The sequence below is a fragment of the Arvicanthis niloticus genome, chromosome 6, assembly GCF_011762505.2.
Source record: "Arvicanthis niloticus isolate mArvNil1 chromosome 6, mArvNil1.pat.X, whole genome shotgun sequence".
NCBI lineage: Eukaryota > Metazoa > Chordata > Mammalia > Rodentia > Muridae > Arvicanthis > Arvicanthis niloticus.
This window is the reverse complement of record NC_047663.1, coordinates 93,275,371-93,298,662: the sequence shown is the minus strand read 5'-3', so window position 1 is coordinate 93,298,662 and position 23,292 is coordinate 93,275,371. Positions and strand designations below refer to the sequence as shown.

General features: G+C 46.4%; 1 protein-coding gene and 1 non-coding gene across 3 annotated transcripts in view; both read left to right on the top strand.

Moving 5' to 3' along the window:
• Adcy9 (adenylate cyclase 9) overlaps positions 1-23,292 on the top strand; it is a 122,763-nt gene that overhangs the window by 85,754 nt on the left and 13,717 nt on the right. Inside the window, exons 4-7 of one of the 2 annotated variants that reach the window (XM_076937302.1) lie at positions 9,937-10,098; positions 10,991-11,208; positions 15,515-15,617; positions 18,184-18,392. In XM_076937302.1, the coding sequence (XP_076793417.1) occupies positions 9,937-10,098; positions 10,991-11,208; positions 15,515-15,617; positions 18,184-18,392 (692 nt within the window). The remainder of the gene's footprint in view (positions 1-9,936; positions 10,099-10,990; positions 11,209-15,514; positions 15,618-18,183; positions 18,393-23,292) is intronic. The other variant, XM_034505845.2, reaches the window with a different exon arrangement.
• On the top strand, positions 6,837-6,998 carry LOC117712180 (U1 spliceosomal RNA). Its single transcript, XR_004607247.1, has one exon. It is a non-coding gene; the product is annotated as a U1 spliceosomal RNA (small nuclear RNA).

Genomic DNA, 23,292 nt, shown 5'->3' with positions numbered 1-23,292 from the left:
GAGGGATTAACACGCTCAACCTTGGGCATGAAAAATTGTTCTCATTGTGTGCTGTTTTTCCCATATCCATTGGATTTAGTTTTTCTGTGGGTGCCTTTTGTTTGTTTTTACTTTTATTTTATTCATACTCTATGTCTCTGATTCTCTCTCTCTCTCTCTCTCTCTCTCTCTCTCTCTGTGTGTGTGTGTGTGTGTGTGTGTGTGTGTGTGTGTGTGTTTGTTTGTTTGTTGAGGCCAGACGTCAACTTCTGGTGCCTGTCCACCACTTTAAAAACAGAGCCTCTCACTAGGACCTGGGACTCACTAATTAGACCCTGCTGACAGGCCAGTGTCCTGTCTGCCCCTCAGCACCAGGAGTTTTAAGTGCATGTCACCAGCCCCAGCTCTCTATGGGGAACTTTTGTGTTCACAGCAAGCATCTTACAGTGCTTTCCCTGCCCCTTCTGTTTATTTTCACATTTAAATATTTGTTGTTTCCATTTTTAAAAAGAGAGCAAGACACTTCTAATAATTCTCTGGTGTTTGGAGCTTTCAGATAACAAGATGTTTGGTGGAATGTGGTACCAGCTGGTATCTAGTATGGCTTACTGGATTCATTAGATTTGGAAGCTAGTTGTGTGTTCATAAGCTTATGCATTTTTATAGGCTGGGTGGCTTATAATTCTAGCATTCAGGAGGCTAAAGCAGGAGGATTACTATGCATTCGAGAACAGTCTAAACTAGAGGGCAAGACCCTGTCTCCAAAACAACAAAAATAACAAGCTTTACAGTGTGGCAGTCTGCTGGCGTATCCATGTTATTTTATATTTGAAGACTTCTGAACTTTAGTGCCAATCATCTGATTAGTTCTGGTCATGCCATGTCCAGACTTAGTGAAAGCTCACTTATCATTTTACTTATGTGCTTCATTAATTTAAAGAACTTTCTTTATAGTTCTAACAGTTCAGACCCAATAATCCTGGATATTGGGCTGTGGTGGATATTGCCAGACAGTCAACACCATCTCTGACCTCTGCCTACTAATACTACATATCCCCCTTCCCAGTTCTGCTCCATGTCACCCAGGCTACTACTGTGGGTGACAGCTTAGGATAGTAGTGTGGGACTCCTGTATGCAGGGCAGTCAGGATATCTGACTTTCCCTCAAATGCCTGCCTTAGAGATGGGGACAGATTCTCTATGGCATCCGCAGGAGGGCAGTCAGGTTACAGACCAGCTTAAAACAGACAAGGAAGAATTAAAACAAAGCAAACCAAACAAAAACAAAAATGTAGCTTTCCAAAAGTGTTCTTTGTGTGTGGGTAAAGTTTCCCCAGGCCTCGAATTGAGCCTTATCTAGTAAGGAAGTAGAGCTCAAAAATCAAAAGCAATGACTTGTGTCTGTCTGCCTGTTGATCGTGTGTGACTGAGGTCCCCTGGACACACCAGCAACACTAGCGTCAGGGATTCTAGGCTAAAATGCCTTAAGACAGATTTCTCTTCTCTTGAAAAACCGTTTTCTTCTAGTTGTAAGTCTGTTTTGATCAGAAGGGCAAACACCACTTAGCATATTCTATTGCCATGCTCACATTTCCAAACCTGAGTTTCCTGGGAATGGAATCCAGGGTCTGTTGACTGAATGGCCAAGACGTTTGTGATGGGGGAAAGAAGGTCTGTGTGCCCCTTTCAGGATGGAAGGATGAGTTAGCTTATGAGATGTAATGTCTGGGTTCTAGATGGATAGTTTGGCCACATGGTAAGGATTCTTCAGACTAGATCCCAGAACACTGGGGTCAATCAATCCCACATTTGGGGTATGCAGCACATGAAGAGCTAAAAGGCAGGCCATAAGGTGTAGTTGATACTGCCAGGAGCCCTTCTTACAATCCCATCTCTCCAGTATCAGAAGAGAGCAGGCATCCAGGCCTGAGAACTCAGTGGCATTGCATAACCGCACTGATTCTACGTGGAGTGGTAGAGCACTGAGTCTGCGTCCAAGACAGTGAAGATGGCACTCAACCCTATAAGATCCACGCTTGAGTAGGACATTTATAAAATGCCAGTTGTCTGCTCTGTGTTCTTTGTGTCAGTCTCTCCAGTACACCTGTCAGTGCCTTGAACTCATGACATTGGTTTATTGCCTTAGTAATACTGCCTGCCCTAACGTGAGCTTCTCCATGGCACTTGGCTCGTATGCAGAGTCTGTTCACTTCCCTTCCGCAGGCTGCTTTTCCTGTGTTGGGGACTGCTTCATCAAACAGAGTAATTCCTAGCAGATTCGTGACCTGGCACCCTGAAGAGACCTAGCATAGAGTGGTATCTCTCAAAATATGTTCCCTTTTGCAACAGAGTCTCAGGCTGGACACCAGTTGGCATACAAAAGAGACTCTAGTCTGGTTGACTTGTAAAACTCTGAGTCAACAATCCAGACAGGGTTTCTCTAACCACAGGGCTACCACAGCAGCCACTGCTGCCTGTTCTAAGAACTGAGAAATCTGAGAGGAATCTTGCTATCTAACCCAGACCAACCTCAAACTCACAGTTCTCCTGCCTCAGTCTCCCAAGTGCTGAGAGTATAGGCGTGGGACAATGTGTTTGACCCTGTTTCCCACAATTATAAGTCAGGAGATATTTTTGAAGACATTCTGAAACCTATAAGAGGCTCAACAGGTCAAGGTGCATGTCACCAACCTGACAACATAAGTTCAGTCCTCAGGACCCTCAAGGTGGAAGGAGAAAGCCACACCCATGCCCTAGCATACATACAGCATAAAGACAAATATGTAATAAAATGTGTATATTAATTAAGTGGAACGGCATGCATAGTGTCACTTAATGAATGTTACTGGGTATGCAGTGCTATGTGTGAGGCACATTTCCCAAAATACTGAATACTTTTCTTATTTTGTTTTCCTGGCGGAATATTTCCACAATATAGTAACAATATTTTTTCCTCGTGGCCTACTTAAACCAATCTAGACATTTAAAAGTTCTGTAGGTCTGAGGAATTAAATGAAAAGTTTAGTAATTAGTGTTCTTTGATTCTTCGCAAGGTGACTTTGAGATCTTGTGTCTGAGTTTTAACAGTTGTGTATTTGTGGCTTTGCCTCCAGTGTTCCTGAACAGTCTTGCTTCCTGTTCTCACAGGTCTGTGGAGCCTTTCTTTTCTGTTATCATTGCTGTTTTGTTTTCCTGTAAGGATTCGTTTCTATTCACCTGTGATATGATATGATATGATATGATATGATTTTCTTAGCAGAAACCATGTTTTGAAAGTGTTCCTGCCCATACCTAAGTAACAAAGCCCTGGCCACCAGTGGCATAGTGATTTCTTCCCACTGTGGAGTGTCCAGTGTGTGTGGTTAGGCTCATATTTCCTTCATGGCTTTTCTACTGTGTGACTATATTCGAGCCCCTTTTCTTCTCTGCCTCAGCTTCCTCCTGTGTAAGATGGAACTTGCTGTGCCTGTGTTGTGGGTGTGTCTGAGGAGGAAACATTGAGACACAAAGAGCTCAGAGGGGATTTCAGTGATTGATGTGTGCTGTCATGCTTACCCCAGCCAGCCATGTCTACTGTGAGCCTCGTGGTAGAGGATGCTTCTTCTAGTACCAAGACATAGCTAACTAGTCAGTAATCAGCAAACGAAACAGGCAAATCCAGGACTGATGTTTTCATCCCCCAAAGAGGCTTTGCTGTGGCAGTTATGGAAAGGGACAGGTGTTGACTTCAAAATGATTTATCTTGCAATGGGAAACAGCCTTGAGTAAAAACAAACAGAAAAGCCCAGCAACCCCGCTTTATAACTCTACACCATGTATTCTGACCAGAATTAGAGTGCATGCACCAAAATATGGTAGAAACACATGAAAATGGGTTCATATTAGAGGAATGGTTTTGGTTTTTCCTTCAAAGCCCATGTCCACCAAGGGGGGAAAGGGAATGGTGAAGTGTGCTCTTGGTGAGTTTCCAAAGACTCTCGGGTTACCCAGGCAACAGCCAGAAAACTTGTCCTGTAGGGATGCGGTTTAGGGGATGGTTGCACTTCTTTAGTGTGACTGTGCCAGTAGAGCTATTCAGAGGAGCCAAGATGGAAGTCACAGCAGCTTGGGTCATTTCAGGTGATCAGAGCTCAGCAGATCAAGGTGTCAGGGTATTTCCTTGTGACAGGAAAGGCAGCCAGAGTAAAGTCCCTTGGTGGTCAGGGGCCAGGAGCTCTTGAGTCAAACCCCAGTGTCCACAAACCATTCTGTCTTAAGAAGGCTTATGTCTTTCCTTTCAGTTCGTGTACGCATGCGTGTGTGTCTGTGTAAGTGGTGTATGCAGGTGCATACACATGTATATGAATGCTTTTGTGTGTGCTTGTATGACAGCCAGCAGAGGACATTGGTTGTCCTGCTCTGTCACTTTTTGCTGCATTCCCTTGAGACACTGAGGCTATCTGTCCAGGTGTCCGTAGTGATCTAGACCTAAGTCCTCATGCTTGCACAGAGTCTCCATGTGGTCAAGAGGAATCCCTGCATGTCATGCCTACATGACAAGACTGCAAACCTGCCTCTATGTCATTAGCAGAAACACTTCTAACTCATAGCTGTAGTCATTTTGACAGTGATACTGTAACATGCTCCACAGTTAGCTGCGCCCCCAAGGTGTATGGGGAAGGGTCTTGTCTGGGTTGGAGGTGGGAGGTTCTTGGCAATGGTGGAGATGCCAGTAGCTGCAGGGGGAGAGATGGACATTCTTGGTAAATGGGGAAGGTCAGCTCAACAAAAACTTCAGATTGAAGTTACCACAGAAATAGTCAAAGGAAACTTGCCGTTGGGCGAAGTTCGCACCAGTGTATAGTAAATGCCGCATGCTACACAGGGACCCAGACTGGGGTGTGGGGACAGAAGAGTATCTCTCTCAGGGAAGGTAGATTTTTCTGAAAATTTTGAAATTTCATTCTAAACTTCTAGTCTACAAAGTCTCCCCAAAAGAAAGTAGCTGAGAAAGAGACTAGCAAAGATCTCCATTTTAGAGTTCAGTGAAATGGTTTGCTGCATGCAGGTCTAGGTTCCCCTGGTGTAGCCCAGCTAAGAAGGCCTGAGACAGCAGCTGCCCAGCACCACCATGCTCTCAATTGTCCAGCCTTTTGCCCATGGCAGACATCACTAATCAATCAGTTCCTTCTGAACTAGCGCACAAAACAAAATCACTTTGAAGCTGTGTGTGGCGGCACATGTAATCCCAGAGCTCAGGGTATAGAAGCAGGATGGTTGCAACTGAACTAGACCATGTGATGAGTTTGAGGACACCCAGGGCTACAGAGTATAGCCATATATTGAAACATATTTCTTTTTCTTTAATTATGTTTGTGTGTCTGTGTGCGTGCAGGCTCATGCATGAGCACGTGCACACACACTTGTATGGGGTTGCCCATGAAGGCCAGAATAAGGTGTCAGATCCTCTGGACCTGGAGTTGCAGTTGTTGTGAGCCTCCTGACGTTAGTTCTGGGGTCTGAACTCCAGTTGTCATGATTGAGTAGCCAGTGCTCTTAATCACTGAGCCATCTCTGCAGCCCTGAGACTATGTCTTAAAAATAAATAACTGCTTTTGAAATATTCTGACATACTTTTGACATGTTTTGCCCTTACAGTAAGACCTTTAGGTAGACACAACTCCATTTTATAAAGGAGGCTTAGAGCCAGAGCCACTATGTCAGGCTGGTGGCAGTGTGGCTTTTCTCCAGTCTCCACGTTCAAAAGTGGCCAGAGACGTAATATCTTTGTGCTGTTTCGCCCTCCTGTTTCAACTGTCCCCACTAAGCTGTGTCCTTCCCTAGTCAGCTACTCAGTGAAATGTTCAGTCTGCCCTCTGGAGGAGCAAGCTAGGCACTGCACCAGTACCGAAGCAGGGACTCGAGGCCACCTGAACAGCTCCAGTTAGAACTAGGTATCTCTTGGGGCCTTTTACTTCATTCCTCCACTGGAGGCTCAGAGCATCACTTTGTGATTGATATTGGGTGATATGTGTGTATGTGTGTGTGCACGCATGCATGCTTGTGTGTTCATGTGTGTAGGTCAGAGGTCAATGACGGGTATCTCCTTCAATTATTCTCCATCTCAATGAGACACAATCAGTCTCTCACTGAACCAGGAGCTCCCTGGTTCATCTAGATTAGGTGGCCAGCAAGCCTATGGATCCTCCTGTCTCTATTTCGCCAGTGCTGGGATTACAGGTGCTCATGGCCATACTTGGCTTTAAAACATCAACAAAACAACCAGCCAACCAACAATGATACCTGTGGGTTCAGGGGATCGACTAGAGTCCTCATGCTTGTGTATGGAATATTTCACCGATTCATAACCCTGGCCATTAGTAAATGTTTGAACTTTAACTCAGTCAATACCACAAGATGTTTTAAAATTATTTCACTATAGCTGGAGTAGTGGTATGTGGACACAATCCCAACAGTCGGCAGATAGAAAGAGGGGAATCAAGGTGGTTCTTTGATACATAGTTCAAGGCTAACCTGAGATATATGAAATGTGATCTCAAAAAAAGTCATTGTGTTAATTTACCAGTGGAGCAGTTCTGTCTTGTTGACATCAGTTTGATAGTGTAAGCACAACATTAGCGAGATGCTCCCTGGGGAAAAAAGTGCTTGCCACACAGCCTGAATTTGATCCCCAGAACCCACTTAAAAATAGAAGGAGAAAACTAACTCCAGGAAGCTGTCCTCTGACTTCTATGTGCTCCCCAGCCCAACACGCACATACATGAGCGCGCGCGCGCACGCGCGCGCACACACACACACACACACACACACGTGCATGCGCGCTTACATGCACACACAAAATTGAAACGTAAAAAATAATACTTATCTGGCAGGGGAGATACCATGATCACGAAGATGGTTTTCCCAGGGTGAGGATTATCCATTGCACTCCGGATGTGCTGACCCCTGCGATTTCCCCAAATGTGGGAAACTCGACTGCATAATTTGGTAGTGGGGGACTGCATTTGCGCTCTCCCCTTAATAAAAAGAAAGAAAGAAAGAAAGAAAGAAAGAAAGAAAGAAAGAAAGAAAGAAACTAACTTAAAAATAAAGGGTATACACAGACCTTACCTGGGAGCTAGTATTTGCTCAGATGTGCTAGTTAATAAATAATAGCTACTTTGGCATGTGCACATCCATCTTTGAAATGAATATGGGTATTCAGCCTGCATTATGTCAGATTCCCAAACTATAGAACTCTTGAGAATCTTCATGCTTTCATTTCATGCAGTGGTGACCCGTGACCTCAGTTTAGATGTGAACTTGGGTCATACTCTTGCCTTTAGGCTATTTTTAATTTCTCAACAATGCCTTGTCTTCCATGATTAATCCTAGTTTTTAATAGTTCTCACTGAGAAGAAATCATCTTCACTGGCAACCAGCCATTGCCACGCCATCCCTATGCTGCTGTGTCACAGTGACAATAGCAATGACTGTCTGGGATATGGTGACTCCCAGGAACCCTTAGGTGTGCACATACTCACTCCATTTAATCCTTAAAGCACCTCTCCAAGAAAAGTTTTCACTTTCATCTTGCACGTGAGGGTCCTGAGGTAAAGTCATTTTAGTCAGGGGGTTCGTGAGTAATTGAGCTGAGCCTTAAAGCTCCCTGAGAGGGGAAGTGACAGCTTTCCTCTTTCTGCACCTGTCTGTACTGAGTATTACCTTTGTCTTCCTAGGTCAGCTAATTCCTACAAGCTTGGACATATTTCTAGTTTTCAACCCAGCTGCCCAGCAAAGAGAGCTCAGAAGCCTTAGCTATTGTGCACTTAGCCGACTCGTTTGTCACTGTGAGATGTGATCCATATAACACAGAACCAGTCTGTAATCATCTGAGTAATCAGTGTATTTGCAAGGTATAAAACTGTCATCGTGTTACTTCAGAACATTTTCATGACCCCTTTAAAGAAAAGAAAAAGTCCTTCTTCCTCTAGTTAACCGATGTCACAAAAATCCATCAACCAGAGGACACTCACGGTAGGAAGTTGTCACTGTACTGGAGAGATGGCTCATACAGCTCCTGCAGAAGAGCTGGGTTTAATCCCTAGCACTCAAATTGGGCAGATGACAACTGGCTTCCTCAGGCACTACTCCCATGTGCACATACCCCCACACAAGCACACAGAAGTATAATTAAAAATAAGTGTAATTTTGAAAAAAACAGTTATTACTGTTCTGGAACCCAATACATTTGATATCCAGTGAGGATATGATCCTGATTCATAGATACATGGCCCTTTCTCACAGATTGGGATTGGCCAGGGAATTGATTGGTTCCCCTTTCTTTTCTTTTCTTTTCTTTTCTTTTTTTTTTTTTTTTTTTTTTTTTTTTTTTATCGAGACAGGGTTTCTCTGTGTAGCCCTGGCTGTCCTGGAACTCACTCTGTAGACCAGGCTGGCCTCGAACTCTCAGAAATCCTCCTGCCTCTGCCTCCCAAGTGCTGGGATTAAAGGCGTGCGCCACCACTGCCTGGGGATTGGTTCCCTTTTATAAGGGCAATGATCCCGCTCAGAAGAGCAGGGCCTCATTGCTTGATTACCTGCTGAAGGCCCTACCTCCTGTCACCTTCACTGTAGGAATCATGCTGAGAGGGGGCCACACCAGTCTGCAGCACAGACAGTAGTTGTTAGCAGTCCCTGTTTCCCTCCCAGCAGCCATCACTGGTCTTTCTCTAGAACTACCTTTACTAGGCATTTCACATCTTCTCAGATAGACTACATAGCTTTTGTGTCTGATTTTTATTGTTGTTTGATTTTTGGCAGTGAATATCCCTGGCTGACTGGCCTAAAACTCATTATGTAATTGTATAGATTGGGCTGGCTTTGAGTTTGTGATAATCCTCCTGTCTCTGCCTCTCGAGTTCTGGGATTACAGATGTTTACCACCATGCCTGGCCTTTTCAGAAAGCATGATGGAGAGCATCCAGGTAAACAGAGTCCTATAGCACACGTTGGAAGCTGCAGAAGCAGCCCAGGGCCAGACTCAACTGAACAGCAGTGAATGAAGAACTCATGGCCACTCAGGAAACTGATAATAAAGGCCCTGAACAAGACATATATAACACCCTTTGCAAAATGCAGGGAACATCATGGAAGATGGGGCAGAAGGAGATAACAGCTTAAAGAGAGGGAGAAGGGCAGAAAATGCTATTTTTTTCTAGGTAGGACACAGCTATTGCAACTCACTGCAGCTTGACTACTGGCATCAGACATGCGCAGTATTGGCTCTGTCAGGCATCAATAATGGATGGGGTGGGGCGTGTGGCAGTCAGTAATGGATGGGGGTTGGGCTCATGGGACCCGTCTCTGCTAAACTTATTGGCTCCCGACAGGTTCTGGAAGAGGCTGAGTCATTGTCTTCAATGTCGTCTACACTCATAATCCCTCTGTGTTGTAGTCGGTGGTAATTCCAAACCGATGCTCACACAGATGGTTCTAGATAAATTCAGCGGGTCACAAAACAAAGCAAAAAGACAGGAGTGTGGGAATGATATTTGTAGGAAGGTAGAGGTTCGACAGGAGTGGAGAGAGAAAGGAGAGTAAGGTTGGGAATAATTAGAATATACTATATACACACATGAAATTGTTAAAAGAACAATTTAATTTAAATAAAAAAGCATAGTGTGTCCAGGTTTTGTTTGTGTCATGGCTGAATGATCATGGTTGGTCGACCCATCAGCCAGTGGGATTTGCATTTCTTTTTGGCTGTGTGCTACTCTGAGTTCATGTAAGGTTTTTGTTTCCCGTTTCATCTTACCAGTTTGTGCTTGGGTCTCCCTGAACCTGTGTGGTTCAGTAAGCCTTCCACGTGGTTCCATCATTTCTGAGGCAGGCAGGCCGTATCAACCCTGAGTGGTTTGGATCATGTGTCATGGAGGTATTTCCCAAGCATATTCTATGGCCTTTGTTTTCCCTCAGACTTGCCCTTCTTGTGGAATCACATTTGCGCCCAAATCTGAAGCTGGTGCAGAAGGAGGAGCTGTACAAAATGGCTGTCAAGACGAGCCTAAGGCCAGCACCAAGGTAACAAGCTCATGGCTGTTGTTCCTGTCAGTACCTCTCCTGGCGCATCCACCTAAGGTGACATTCCTGTCTCGTCAACTTCTTAGATCTGAAAATAACTCCTCTTAGGTAATAGCATTCCACACCTCCTAGGCTTTGGGGTTGAATGACCAATAAATAAGAAGACAGAGGGACTGGGAGTCAGCTCAGCAGTGGGGGCAGAGCATGTGGCGTGCATGCATATGGCCCTGGGTTTGATCCTCAGCACTTAGGAACAAAACAACAAACTGGACGGCTGGTTAGAGCCCACTAATAGAAAGTAGAACTGGATGAAATTTTTCAGGGGCAGCAAGTTCGTTCAAAAGGCTTGGGTCAGAGGGCTGTGGGCTGGGCTTTGTATATGGTAGAGTACAGAGGCACAAAGAGGACCAAAGGCCTCCTCCAGGTAAGGGATGCACCCAAGAGAGAGGCTCCTGAGGCAGAGCTGACCACCTGGGGGCTGCCAGGCTTTGAGACCAGGGCAGGACTGGAGTGGAAAATAGAGTAGAGCCTGAACAGAGAGCTCCTGGAGGAGTGGCAAACTGCTTCCTTGGGAGCCCCTGTCTGTCCTTCTGTACCTCCCAGTATCTGCAGGGGACTCAGATGGGTGACTTTCCTAGCCACAGGCACTTTCATCCAGGAGCCTGGGTTTTCCTTCCCTGGAACTGTCCTGGAGCCTCCTCTACCTTCCCCATAGCTGTCTTCTGTCTTCAGCTCATCTTCACTTCATGGCTGTTCTACAACCTCTTTCTTCTGGCTGCCGAACACCCAGACATGCCCTGTCCCAAAGCAGAGCCTCTGGGAAAGCAGGGCTAGGGGAGAAGTGGAATGTGGGGTAGAAGCCCCAGCATGCTGGAGGATGGGTGTGAAGCAGGGGTGTGTTCCTGGCGACCACTTCACCCCCTGTGCTCCTTCCTCTGTCTTGAGGCAGGCTTCTGGAGGATCCAACTCCAAAACCCAGAACGGACTCCTGAGCCCTCCTGCAGAGGAGAAGCTCACCAACAGCCAGACCTCCCTCTGTGAGATCCTACAGGAGAAGGGACGGTGGGCGGGCGTGAGCTTGGACCAGTCAGCCCTCCTCCCGCTCAGGTTCAAGAACATCCGTGAGAAAACTGATGCCCACTTTGTTGATGTCATCAAAGAAGACAGGTAAGGCCCCACATCCCGCAGTGGTGGCAGAGTCTGCAGGTTCCCTGAGCTACCTCATCTGTGTGTCTGCTGTCTGCTGTCTGCTGTCATTGTATTGCTTTATTTTTGTTCTGAGGTAATGTGAAACTTGAAATCCACTATATATTCTGCCCGATATACCTGCTTTTAGCATTTTATTTATTTTCTTTATCATTATTTCTCTTTTGTGTTTGTGTCCCTGCATGCGAGTATAATATACATTGGAAGTCAGAGGACAACTTTTAAAAGCTGATTTGAGGATCAAGCACAGACTGTCAGGCTTGGTGACAAATGCCTTTACCTGCCGAGCCATCTTGCCCGCCCCATTTTTTAAAAACTTGGTTGCCATACGAAGAAATGAGTTTTGTGATATTTTCATCAGTATACTCCACTCTTTACTCTCCCCCAACTCAGGGTCTCACTGTATAGTCCTGGAGGGCCTGGAACTTTCTTTGTAGATCAGTGTGGCCTTGAACTTGAAACCACTGTACTCCAGCAGACATGTGTGCTGCCACACCCAGTATATATTTATTTTAACATTTCTTCCCCTGATGCCCTTCTCCAACTGCCCTTTTTCCTTTCTCCCTTCCTTTTCTCTTTTTGTGTTTTTTGAACCATTTGAACAAAGTATGTTGGACACAGTATGATCATTACTCCCTTCATATGTCAACTCCTAAAAATAATTATGTTGTACAAACATGAAGTCCGAGGTGTTTACAGATATTCTTTTTACCTTCAGTCGGTGTTTCAGATTGTCAAGTAACCCATCAAGTCGCTGGCAGCGCTCTCTCCCTCAGCCCAGAACCTCATCCAGGCTCTGGTTTATAGAAAGACTTGGATGTTGGATTTTGTATATCCCCCGTCAGACTCCGGTCCTGCCTCTCTGGCCAGGCCTAATGGGAATGATGTCTGTCATAGCCAGAGGATACAACACCCACTGGTCCTTAGTAAGCAGTAGCATCTGCACTGGCGAGCCTTTACCAGTTTCTCCAAACAATTATTATTTTCTCACTGTGACTAATAGACAGCCGGTGGGAAGATCCACTCCTTGTCAGACTTCCTCGGGGTTAACCTCTGTTGACGAGCCTTGTCTGAAACCATCTTGGCTGTGGTGGTCCAGGTGGTGAATTGTGTCTGTGGTGTGTTGCCATGGGTGTGTAGCACCCACTGTAAAGAGGTTCCCTCCCCATTTCTGCTTTACCCACCATCATTAACCTGAGCTCACCTAGCGCACTTCTGTTCTGTCTGTCTTTGTTTTACTACACTCAAATGCTTGACTCTGGCAGGTGACCCCCTTAAGACTGGCGAGTGGTCCTTTTGACTGACATGGTCTTTAACACAACAGGATGTCCCGAGCTCACTTCTCTTCCCTGCTCTAGCTTAGGATTGAGCTCTCTAAGGTACCCTGGCTCCTTTTCATAATGAGTGTTTGTGGGATATGTTATTAACACCTAATTTAATGCCACTGTCCAAGCACATGCTCTGTGTGGTTTCAGTCCTTTAAACTGAGACATGTTTTATGTTCTCATACACTGTGCTGGTGAAGATATCTGCACTTGCAAGGTGCTGCACAGTCAGCTGTTTTCATTTGTGCAGACTGCTCTGATGTGTAAGCATAAGTTAGGTCCAGGTGGTTGGCAGGATTATTCTGATAATCCATGTGTTCAGTAGTTTTCTGTTGTTCTAGCTAGATGCCCAGACCACAGTTCAGTTGCAGGTCCAGGAATTACAAGCACATAGCTGTTCTGGTTTTCATTCTCCAAGTCACAATCTGTAATTGAGAGAAATCAGGAACAGAAGCTGTGGAAGGACACTGCTCACTGGCTTGCTCCCAGGCTCATATTTAGCTGTGTTGCTTATACATTCTAGGACCACCTGCCCAAGGATAGCCCTGCACACAGTGGCCTGGGCCCTCTCCATCCATCAACAGTAAAGACCACAGGCTAGTCTGATCTGGTAAATTCCCCCCAGGTGAGACTCCCTCAGATAATGCTGGGTTGTATCAGGTTGCTGCTAACTAGGACTGCATCCTTAGGCCTTATCTGTGGGCTTCAAGTGACTGTTAAATCACTTCATTTTAAATGAACTCTTGCAATGTATACCTGTGGCTCTCCTCTTGTAATTCGTGCCCTTGCTGTTGTGTGTGTTCAACTACATGAATTATAAGTCCCTGTCTTCTTACTCCAGACTCTCTGGAGTCTCGAGGGGACCCACAGCGACTGCATTTCTTTTATGTGGAATTGTGTTTTACCAAATTCTTTGTAAGCCTAGCAGTGTTGGATTGTGTTGACATTGTGTGTGACACTTAAAGAATCTGAATGTCAAGAATCTGAATGTCATTATATCTCTTTGAAGAATGCTAAGTGTTTGTCTCAGCAAGCAGTTCACTTATCTGATTCAAATCAAAAGGTCTCTTTTAGCTTTAACTGGGCTGCTTGGGGGTCTACCAGTCACATGCAATTAAGATGCAATTTCAAGAGTCATGCTTACATGTGAGAACAGTTTATATGCAGAACCTGGACTTCTTCCTCTTTCCTGCCTCTTGCTTTTCTGAGATTTATAACTTCATTCTTTACCTGTAGTCACCCTGTATTTTCTGTATTTGGGGGTTAACTTAAAATTTTTAATATTTATTATTTTATCTGTATGAATATGTTTCCTGCACATGTATGTTGTGTACCACATGTGTGTAGCTAAGAAGAGGACATCAGATTCTCTGGAACAGGAGTAGTGGATGATTGTAAGCCACCATGTGGGTGCTGGTAACTGAACCTAGGTCCTCTAGAAGAACACAACCTAAGCTATCTCTCCAATCCCTAATACCTAGGGGTTTTTTATACCATTCTAAGTCTGGTTTTTAGAGCCAGACATAGTGATACAGATTCAAGATCCCCTTCTCCCTACCCTTTTCTTTCCTCTCCTCCTTTCTCCTTCCCTACCTTGACCCCAGTCTTATTTATAGCCCACATGTCTTTAAGCCCATGACCTCCCTGCCTTGGCCTTCCAAATGCTAGGGTTGCAGGGAGATTTTTGTTTCTGTTTATTTTTTAATCAGAGGGTCAGCCATGGTGTTAACTAATGTTTGTCTTCAGAGAAGACAAAACAAAGGTAAAAGGTGTGAAGCTTACCTGTCTTTCTTCCCTTCTTCCAAGGATGCCTCCTCTCCTTCCAACTGTCTTGACCACTCTGCCTTGTGCCTCCCAGCAGTTGCTTTAAATCTTCTGTGAGATCCAGAAGCAGAAATTCCCAATATTAACTGTGAAAGAGCCATTCAGCTTCAACAGGATTGATCCTGCCACTGGACTGCTGTGTTACAGACACCAGACTCCTCCAGCATCTGCCTTGTCATTTTCTCTCTGTCTTTGGAAAGGAAGCCAGCATGAGGGAACATTTTTTTTTCCCTCCTTTGAGTCTAAGAACATCATAAGTTATTACACATGTGTCACAGAAAAGAATCCATTCTGCAGCAAGAAAAGGAGGAATGAACCATGTGACAGGCACATTTGAGGCTCCTTCCCTGTTTTACGTGACTTCAGGCTAAAGGCTACTATATGTGTGTGTGTGTGTGTGTGTGTGTGTGTGAGAGAGAGAGAGAGAGAGAGAGAGAGACAGAGAGAGAGAGAGAGAGAGAGAGAGAGAGAGAATTACACCCATATGTGTATTTGCCTTCTGAATACCACCATTCCCTTAAATTTATAGTAACAAGGATATTACAATTTGCTGACAGTCCATAGAAGAATACAACAGTCGTGTAAGTCAGATTTGATTTCTCAGCTGTTAAAATCGTTGAGCATAGTCATTTTCCAGTCTCACCTGCACTCTGAATATTAGACAGCAACCCCACAGTTACCCCATCTGCAAACACTATCTCCCAGTTACAGCTTGTTACATTTGAGGGATAATTACTGTCAGTATTCTGGATGACAGGAAGCCTTTGGAACTGCCTTCATTCAAAGTCTCCAAATCTCTGTAAGTCCTCTCAGCACCATGATCTGCTGGCTTGCTGAAAAGATCACCTCACAGGATAGAAGAGCTGCCATCACTGTCTTCCGATCCTGGATGTGCAGACCATGTAATCAGACGCACGGTCTAATGAGTGTGGTGATCATGCACAGGGGTCACTCCGGAGTGAAGGGAAGCAGCAGACGATTGTGTCTAGACACAAAGGACCTTGCTAGAGGCATGTCTGTGGAGGAAGAACCTGCCACATAGTGACTTCCAGAGGTAGCTTCACTGGTATGTACTCTGAGAGGCATCTGAGCCTGTTTTTGCTGGTTGTGTCTTCCAGCCTAATGAAAGATTATTTCTTCAAGCCGCCCATCAATCAGTTCAGCCTGAACTTCCTGGACCAGGAGCTGGAGCGATCCTACAGAAGCAGCTACCAGGAGGAGGTATGTTCTCCCTGCCGCCTCACAGCACAAGCCCTGGTCTCATGGGACACTGTGCCATCGTGATTTACTGAGTAAAAGGAAAATGAAGGCCAATGTTGATTTCCCACAACCAGGAAGCCCTGTGTTGGAACTGGATATGAATCTGTCTTTGCCAGGGAGAAAATCCAAGGCTTCTATGCTCCATTATCTTAAAGCCAGGGCACGCCCCTGCCAGATTGACTCCTCCATAGCTGGTGCTTCTGGTCTTCTAACTGCTCTCCTAGCCCTGGAAGGATGCCAGTTCACACCTGTTCTGGGCTTTTGAGTGACACTTCTCTCCCAATATCAGGAGTTCTGTATGTCTATTCATAATGTGGGGTTCACATTCCCCCCATCATACTGCCATCTTAACTCCCTTGAGTTAAGGGAGTTAGCTTTCCTCTCAGCTTATACATCATTTCCCCCCTAGAAACCTTTCCTGACACCAACAGGCTTTTACTCCCCTAAGTCTTCTTTATCTTTCGTGTGTACCCCATAGTGGAATCTCATGTGGTTTCTGAACCTAGCACTCATCTCTCTGTTTCTGTGCTATCCATATCCCATCATAGCCCACCCCACAGTCATATTTATCAGAGGTGCTTGAAAGGAGTGGATGGAAGAACCTGGAGCCTGGCTGGCACTCTAGGTAGCAGATCCCAGCTTTCTCTCCCTCGGCCCCCACCTGACCTGAGTGTTCCAGAGCCCACAGTGCACCCTCACCCGACCCTGGACCGAGAGAGCTTCCGCTCAGACTTCACTTGCTCACTGGCAGAGCTTTATGTCTGCTCTGTCTAGGCCAGTACCCAGAGAGACCATGTGTACAAGCTATGGCTGTTTGCTTTGTGTGGTTATAACTGCTGCACTGTTCGTCTCCCACCAGACAGTAAATACCATTCCAACCATCAATCCTACTGGTACTTGCCTAACGCAAGAAATATTCAACTTTAGCGCTCTAGATCAGGAGTTGGGGAACTTGGGAAACCTGGGCATTCAGGTGAGAATGAAATCCCCCCCAAAACCCAACCCCACTGGCTGCCCTGAGTCCTCTCTGCCTAAGCCCTGACTACTCCCTAGAATGTTTCTTAGCTCCCCAGAGAAAGAGCAGTAATGTGTCTGTGCAGAGGAGGGCATTGTGGCAGCCTCACCTCCAAGATCTTAGGTCTTTTTAGGGGACCTCCAGTTAGGACCAGGCCCACAGTCATCCTCAGAGCCTCTGAATTCCATGTATGAGTAGGAAGACTCGTCTCTACCCCTAGCTCATCTTGCTCAAGTGATTTCAGGCTTGCCATTGGGGCTAACCAGCCCTCTCATTCCCCAAGGCCAAGGCCTGACTTTTCCTGTTTTCCCCCAGATCCATTGAAGGCTCAGGAACTAGAACCAGTTTGGCCTGAAAGGAAGTTGTCCTAAACTGAGGGCAGGTCACAGCCTTTCCCTCTCACACACCTCCAGCCACCTTCGTCCCTGAGTCTTGAAGCTTCCATCAGCAGTGTGCCATGTCCCTCTTTCACCATGGCCCGGGCTTGGCGTTCTGTATCTTCCCCCTGAGACAGGCCTGCGGTGCCCTTGGGAGTCAGTTCATCTGGCTGCAGCCCACTCTGGCTTTACATCCTGTGTTCTTTAGGATAGCCACTTTGGGCCTCCATCGACATGCAGGAACTGTGTCACCTCTTCCTCTATCGGCTGTGGAGAGCTCTGACTGAGATGGCGCCTCTCTGGAAGGCCTACAGGTGGTCATGTTTTGGACACATCACCTGATAGCAGTTTCCTTCTCCCAAATTCCCTGGCAACATGCATGTGCCTCGTCAGTAAACATCACACAGTGCCCTATTTCTTGTGCCTGTTATTCTATAATCAGGCTACCCTTTCCTTCAAGCTTCGTATCATGTCCACCCCGTACCTAGCCAGCCCAGAGCATACCCACACAGGCTTTCACCCTTAAAAAAATACATAGAGTTTATTTGTTTTTGATTTCACGTGTGCTTTGCCTTCATGTATGTGCACCACAAGTGTGCCTGGTGCCCATAGAGAACAGAAGTGGGTATTAGATCCTTGGGGACTGAAGTTATGGATTATTTTGAACCACCATGCATGTGCTGGAAGTCACACCCAGGTCCTCTGGAAGAACAACAAATACTCTTATCCCTGAGCCTTCCCTCCAGACTGGGAAGGCTCTCCTGATAAAGGTTATATACTCTCATTTCACACACAGCGGCTTTCCTCAGCTACTGCCACTTAAGTATCCACCTGTCTTCTGGTGACACGCTCTCATCCATCCGTTCCCTGGAAGCCCCCATCGCCTGTTGCCTTCCCACTGCCTTCCCAGATGTGTTCTCCTGGACTATGTAAATGTGTATGAGAGGCTACTGACTTACAATCTGTTGCTTTGTGACCCTAGGCAAGTTTCTTAACTTTAAATGCGGCCGTAGTGAGGAGATGATCCGTGTGGCCCATACCAGCTTCTGCCTGGTCTGGACTTGTCCCTCCACACTGTATTCCCTAGCCATCTGAGGACAGGTCAGTGCCTCCTGTCCTCTCCTGTCCCAAACAGGTCATAAAGAATTCTCCCGTGAAGACTTTCGCCAGTGCCACCTTCAGCTCCCTTCTGGATGTGTTTCTGTCAACCACGGTGTTCCTGATTCTCTCCATCACCTGCTTCCTAAAGTATGGAGCCACCGCCACCCCTCCCCCACCGGCTGCCCTGGCCGTCTTTGGTGCAGACCTGCTGTTGGAGGTGCTTTCCCTCATAGTGTCCATCAGGTATGCCCCAGTCGGAGAAGTGGCTCTCCAGTGTTAGCCTCTAGGGCCCTCTTCTGGCCCCATGGTTAATGACAAGACAGATTAATCAGCACAGGGGTCTTCATTTCCTTCTACCCCATTTCAGGGTGCTGCCCTTCACTCCACACAGGCGGCACACTAGAGGGGCAGCCGCCCTGCAGCCCAGCTGATGCCATATCTAAATTAGAGATTAAAAGGAGAAGTGAGAAATTCAGAAAGAAAGGGAAGAAGAGGTACAGAGGGAGTACATGACAGACAGCAGCAGAGAGCAAGCCTCTGCTCACCTAAGGGCCAGGCTAGCCCAATTGAGGAAATTGTGTCAATTTGAGTTTGGAATAGGCAGTACTTATATAAGACACCAAATGTGCAAGCAACAAGAAAAACAGATAAACTGCACTTTATAGATGTGTTTGCATGTTGTGTTACATGTTACATGTTGTGTTACATAGAATATTATTGAAGCCTGGCATGGTGGCACACACCTGTAATCCCAGCACTGGGGAGATGCAGGCGGAAAGATCAAAAGTTCAAAGCCACAGTTGGCTGCTTAGCAAGCTCAAGGTCACCTGGGCTACACAAGACCCTGTCTGAAAACAAACTAGCCTAACATGGAAAGAGAGAGAGCCTAGAGTGGGGAGGAGTCTTGGTCACATCTGTGACAAGGATCTAATTAAATCTATCGTGTATTCGGTTGGTATAAAGACAACCCAGCCCATTTAATTTCTTTTTTGTTGTTGTTGTTTTTTTGTTTTTCGAGACAGGGTTTCTCTGTGTAGCCCTGGCTGTTCTGGAACTCACTTTGTAGACCAGGCTGGCCTCGAACTCAGAAATCCACCTGCCTCTGCCTCCCAAGTGCTAGGATTAAGGGTGTGTGCCACCACTGCCTCTTCCCCTCTTTCTTTAGATAACAAACAGGTCAAAAAGGAAAGGTTAAAAAGAAAGAAAAAAAAGCAGAAGACATATAAAAGCATTGAGTTTATTTTGTGTTGACCATATGCTGCTGGCTGTGGGGCTTGCCTGTAGGTGCGGCTTATGTACCTAGTGAGACTCCATTGGAGAAAAGAGTTCCTTTGCAAGCAGTTGTCAACTGCAGATAGCTTCTTGGTTAGATAAGACCTCTTGTCCACTTCCCCTCTCAGCTTTGGGACCCCATCTGGCTTGGACCTGTGCAGGCCCTGTGCACACTGCCACAGTCTCTGTGAGTTCGCGTGTGCATCAGTCCTGTTGGATCTGGAAGACACTGTTCTGGAGGAATCACCAACCCCCCCCCCCCCCCCCGATCTTACAGTCTTCCCACCCCATCTTCTACACAGCTCCGTGACCGCTGAGGGAGGGTTTCATAAAGACATCCATCCCATTGAGGACCAAGTGCTTTGAGGTCTCTGACTCTCTTCACATTGTCCGGTTTAGGTCTCTGTGTTCCCATGTGTTTCAGGAAGGAGCCTCTCTGACGATGACTGCACAAGGCAGTGATGTATGGGATAGCAAAATAAATATTTTAAGTAGACAAAAGACCAGCCGGAGGCTCTGGGAAGACCATAGCTCTCTCCTTTAGGTGTAGGTGTTCAGAACTTCATTTTTATGCACACCTATCCCAATACATGCCTGCCTCCTGGCTACTGTGACTGTGGGTCCTTGTACCATGCCCAGCCTAGTTCAGTCCACTGATTATTGTCCCCAGGAGATAAGACAGAAATGGCAAGAAGTGAGTTTCTGCTACTTCCACTCAACACCCCAGTGCAGAAAACCAAACAAACACAACAGCAACAGCATCAACATAACAGCTTAGATCCGGCCCCGAGACGTCCATATTTTATCTTTCCTCCCTTTGGGGTGGGCTGTGTGGGATACCTCCTTCTCTCCTTTCTCGCCCACAGTCCTTCAGTTCCCCCCCACACACACACACACAGTGAAGACTGCCCTCTTACCCTAGCTGAAATGATGTGTCTGTGCCTTCCCTTAAATTCTCTTTCAGAATCAAGCCCTGCCCACAGCAAACAGCCCTCCTGTTCCAGGCCCACTTACCTGCGTCAGTTTCCTCTCCCTGAGACAGTCTTACCAGAATCTACTTCTGTAGAACCCAAGGCAAGAAACGCCTTGGCCTCTGAATGTTCTTTTTCCTTGTGTGTGTGTGGTTGGGCAGTGCTGGGGATTGAACCTATGTTCTCTCATGTGCTAGGCAAATACCATACTACCAGATAGACACATCTACTTCAGTTCTCTTTTGAGACAGAGTCTCACTAGTAGCCTACTCTGGCCTTGAACGCACTCTGTAGCCCAGGCTGACCTTGAATTCAGTCTGTAGCCCATGCAGGCCTTGAACTCACTCTGTAGCTCAGGCTGGCCTTGAACTCACTCTGTAGCCCAGGCTGACCTTGAATTCAGTCTGTAGCCCATGCAAGCCTTGAACTCACTCTATAGCCCAGGCTGGCTTTGAACTTCTGATTTTCCTGCCTCCGCCTCTTGATAACTGTTGTTTCAGTCCTGCGCCCACTATATCTGGCTTGGTATTTTTATTTATAAATGAGCATGTAACTGAGCATTGTCATGGTACCTGTTATCTCAAACATTTGGAGAGTAAAGGCTGAAAGGCCAGAAGGTAAGGTTCTCCTTAGCAACAAAAAAACTTTGAGGCCAGTCTCAGCTATGTGAGACAAAACCTCAGAAATGAAAATTGAAAACAAAATGAGTTTTATTGTGATAGTTCACATGCAACGAAACAAACTCACTCAATTAGGTAAATAACTCAGTGGTTGTGGATGAGGCTCAGTGGTGCAGTGAGGGTCCTGAGACTGTAAAAAATACATACATACATACATACATACATACAGGTATCAGAGTTGTAAAAATATTATCACAATATAACTTAAGACATTTCTGTCACTCCAAAGAACCCATATGCTTGCGTGTACTCCCCCTCTCCTGTGCCTGTGTGTACTTTCCACACCTGTGCTCTGTGCTCTGTGTGTACTCTCCACACCTGTGCCTGTGTGTACTCTCCACACCTGTGCCTGTGTGTACTCTCCACACCTGTGCTCTGTGCCTGTGTGTGTACTCTCCACACCTGTGCTCTGTGCTTGTGTGTACTCTCCACACCTGTGCCTGTGTGTACTCTCCACACCTATGCTCTGTGCTTGTGTGTACTCTCCACACCTGTGATTGTGTGTGCTTACCCAGACCCTTCAGGTTTCTGTCTAAAGCCTGGAGTTCCTGGTCTCCATAACTTGTTACTAGGACTCTTTAAATCACTGTTTGCTGTTCCATTATATCTAGTTTGGAAGAATCTAGTCCCACCTGAGCTTAGCTGCAGAGGGTTGTTCCTACCTGTACACTCTAGGAGTCTGGTCAGGCAGGCAGCCATTGTACTCCTACCTGGACATGGCAGCATCACAGTGGCCAAGGCTAGGAAAGGCTGGATCCCAGATCAGAAGACCTCCACTGTAGATTACATGGGTGCCCGGGGAGAAGCCAGTGCTTCAGCTTCCCAGCTTAGAGCCCCTTCTTCTACTCCAGTCCCAGAAAGATCTCGGAGCCCAGCTAGTCTTGCTTTTAAACTATGATCTTGAGGAGTGTGCTGAAGTCTTCCAGGCATCCCATCTCCTAGGACTCAACTCTTTTTGTGTCCCTTTCTAGGGGCCCTGAGTCCTGCCTGTGAAAATATCCATGGTTTTTCCTCAGTGATGTTCCAAGGCCTGTGTTTTCATTTAGATTTGAAGAAGCCAGACTAACCCAAGGATCCTAAAAGTGTACTTGAGTCTCTGTAGGCAGTGGCCAGAGGATTGAGGATTGCTGGTCATGGCTGAATGTATAGGGTTTAAGGCCAAAGGTCAAGTTCTGGGCATGTTTGAGAAGCCCATGTTAGTGATCCCCAAGCAGCTCCTGACTAGATGTGAAGACAGTGAGCCTGTCCATACTCCCCAGAAAAGGCCTAAGAGAAGTTCTCTCCACTCCAAGGTCCCAGTGTCCTCTCCTCTAGTGTCCTACCCTGCCCTGCCCCGGGGTCCCCTAGAGGCACTTGACCTTTCCCAGTCACAGTGCTCAGTCCCTCCTCTTCATCGGAGGATTTATCGAATCATGTCACTTTCCTGAAGTATAGCCTAGGTCTACAGTGGTGAGAGGAGTCGTAGGCTCTGCCGCTGGAATAGGAAGGCAGCTCCCAGGAAATAAAGAAGCTCCCTGCTGCAGGGCGGTGGTGGCACACGCCTTTAATCCCAGCTCCTGGGAGGCAGCAACCGACAGATCTCTGAGTTTGAGGCCAGCCTGGTTTACAGAGTGAGTTTCAGGACAGCCAGGGCTACACAGAGAAACCTTGCCTCAAAAACCAAACCAAACAAACAAACAACAACAAACCTGTCTGCTGTATTTGTTATAGCCATGGTCCAGGCTACGAATGAGACAGCTGGACACTCCGGGATGGGGTTGGTGGCAGTGAGCTGTCTTCAGTATGTGACTTAATATGTTGGAAGGATGAATGGCTCTTAATGTCCCAACCAAACAGAATCTGTTCAGCTGCAGCAGAGTTAACGCCTCCAAATCTGTTTATGTTATGATTATGGAGCTCAATGAGCCCCAGGCTGAGGTGTTATTAGCAAGCTTTTCACCTCTGTGTTTCTAAGGAGGAGGTAGTAGATGTTGTGGGTCCCACTGGAAAAAGGGAGAATGTCACTGTGTGACCCTGGCATCTCTATCCCTGGCTACTAACAGCAGCCCTCCCCGTTGTGACCACCGAAAGACTCAGTAGAACACTTCTAGATAGGCCCCATTGAGGACTTCCTGACTTATGGGAGACTTTACTTGGGGGTTGTTACTATTTTTTCAAGCCCCACAGACCTTGTCTTTGACAAGTGCATTTTGTCCATATGGAGAAGGCAACCTTACAGTT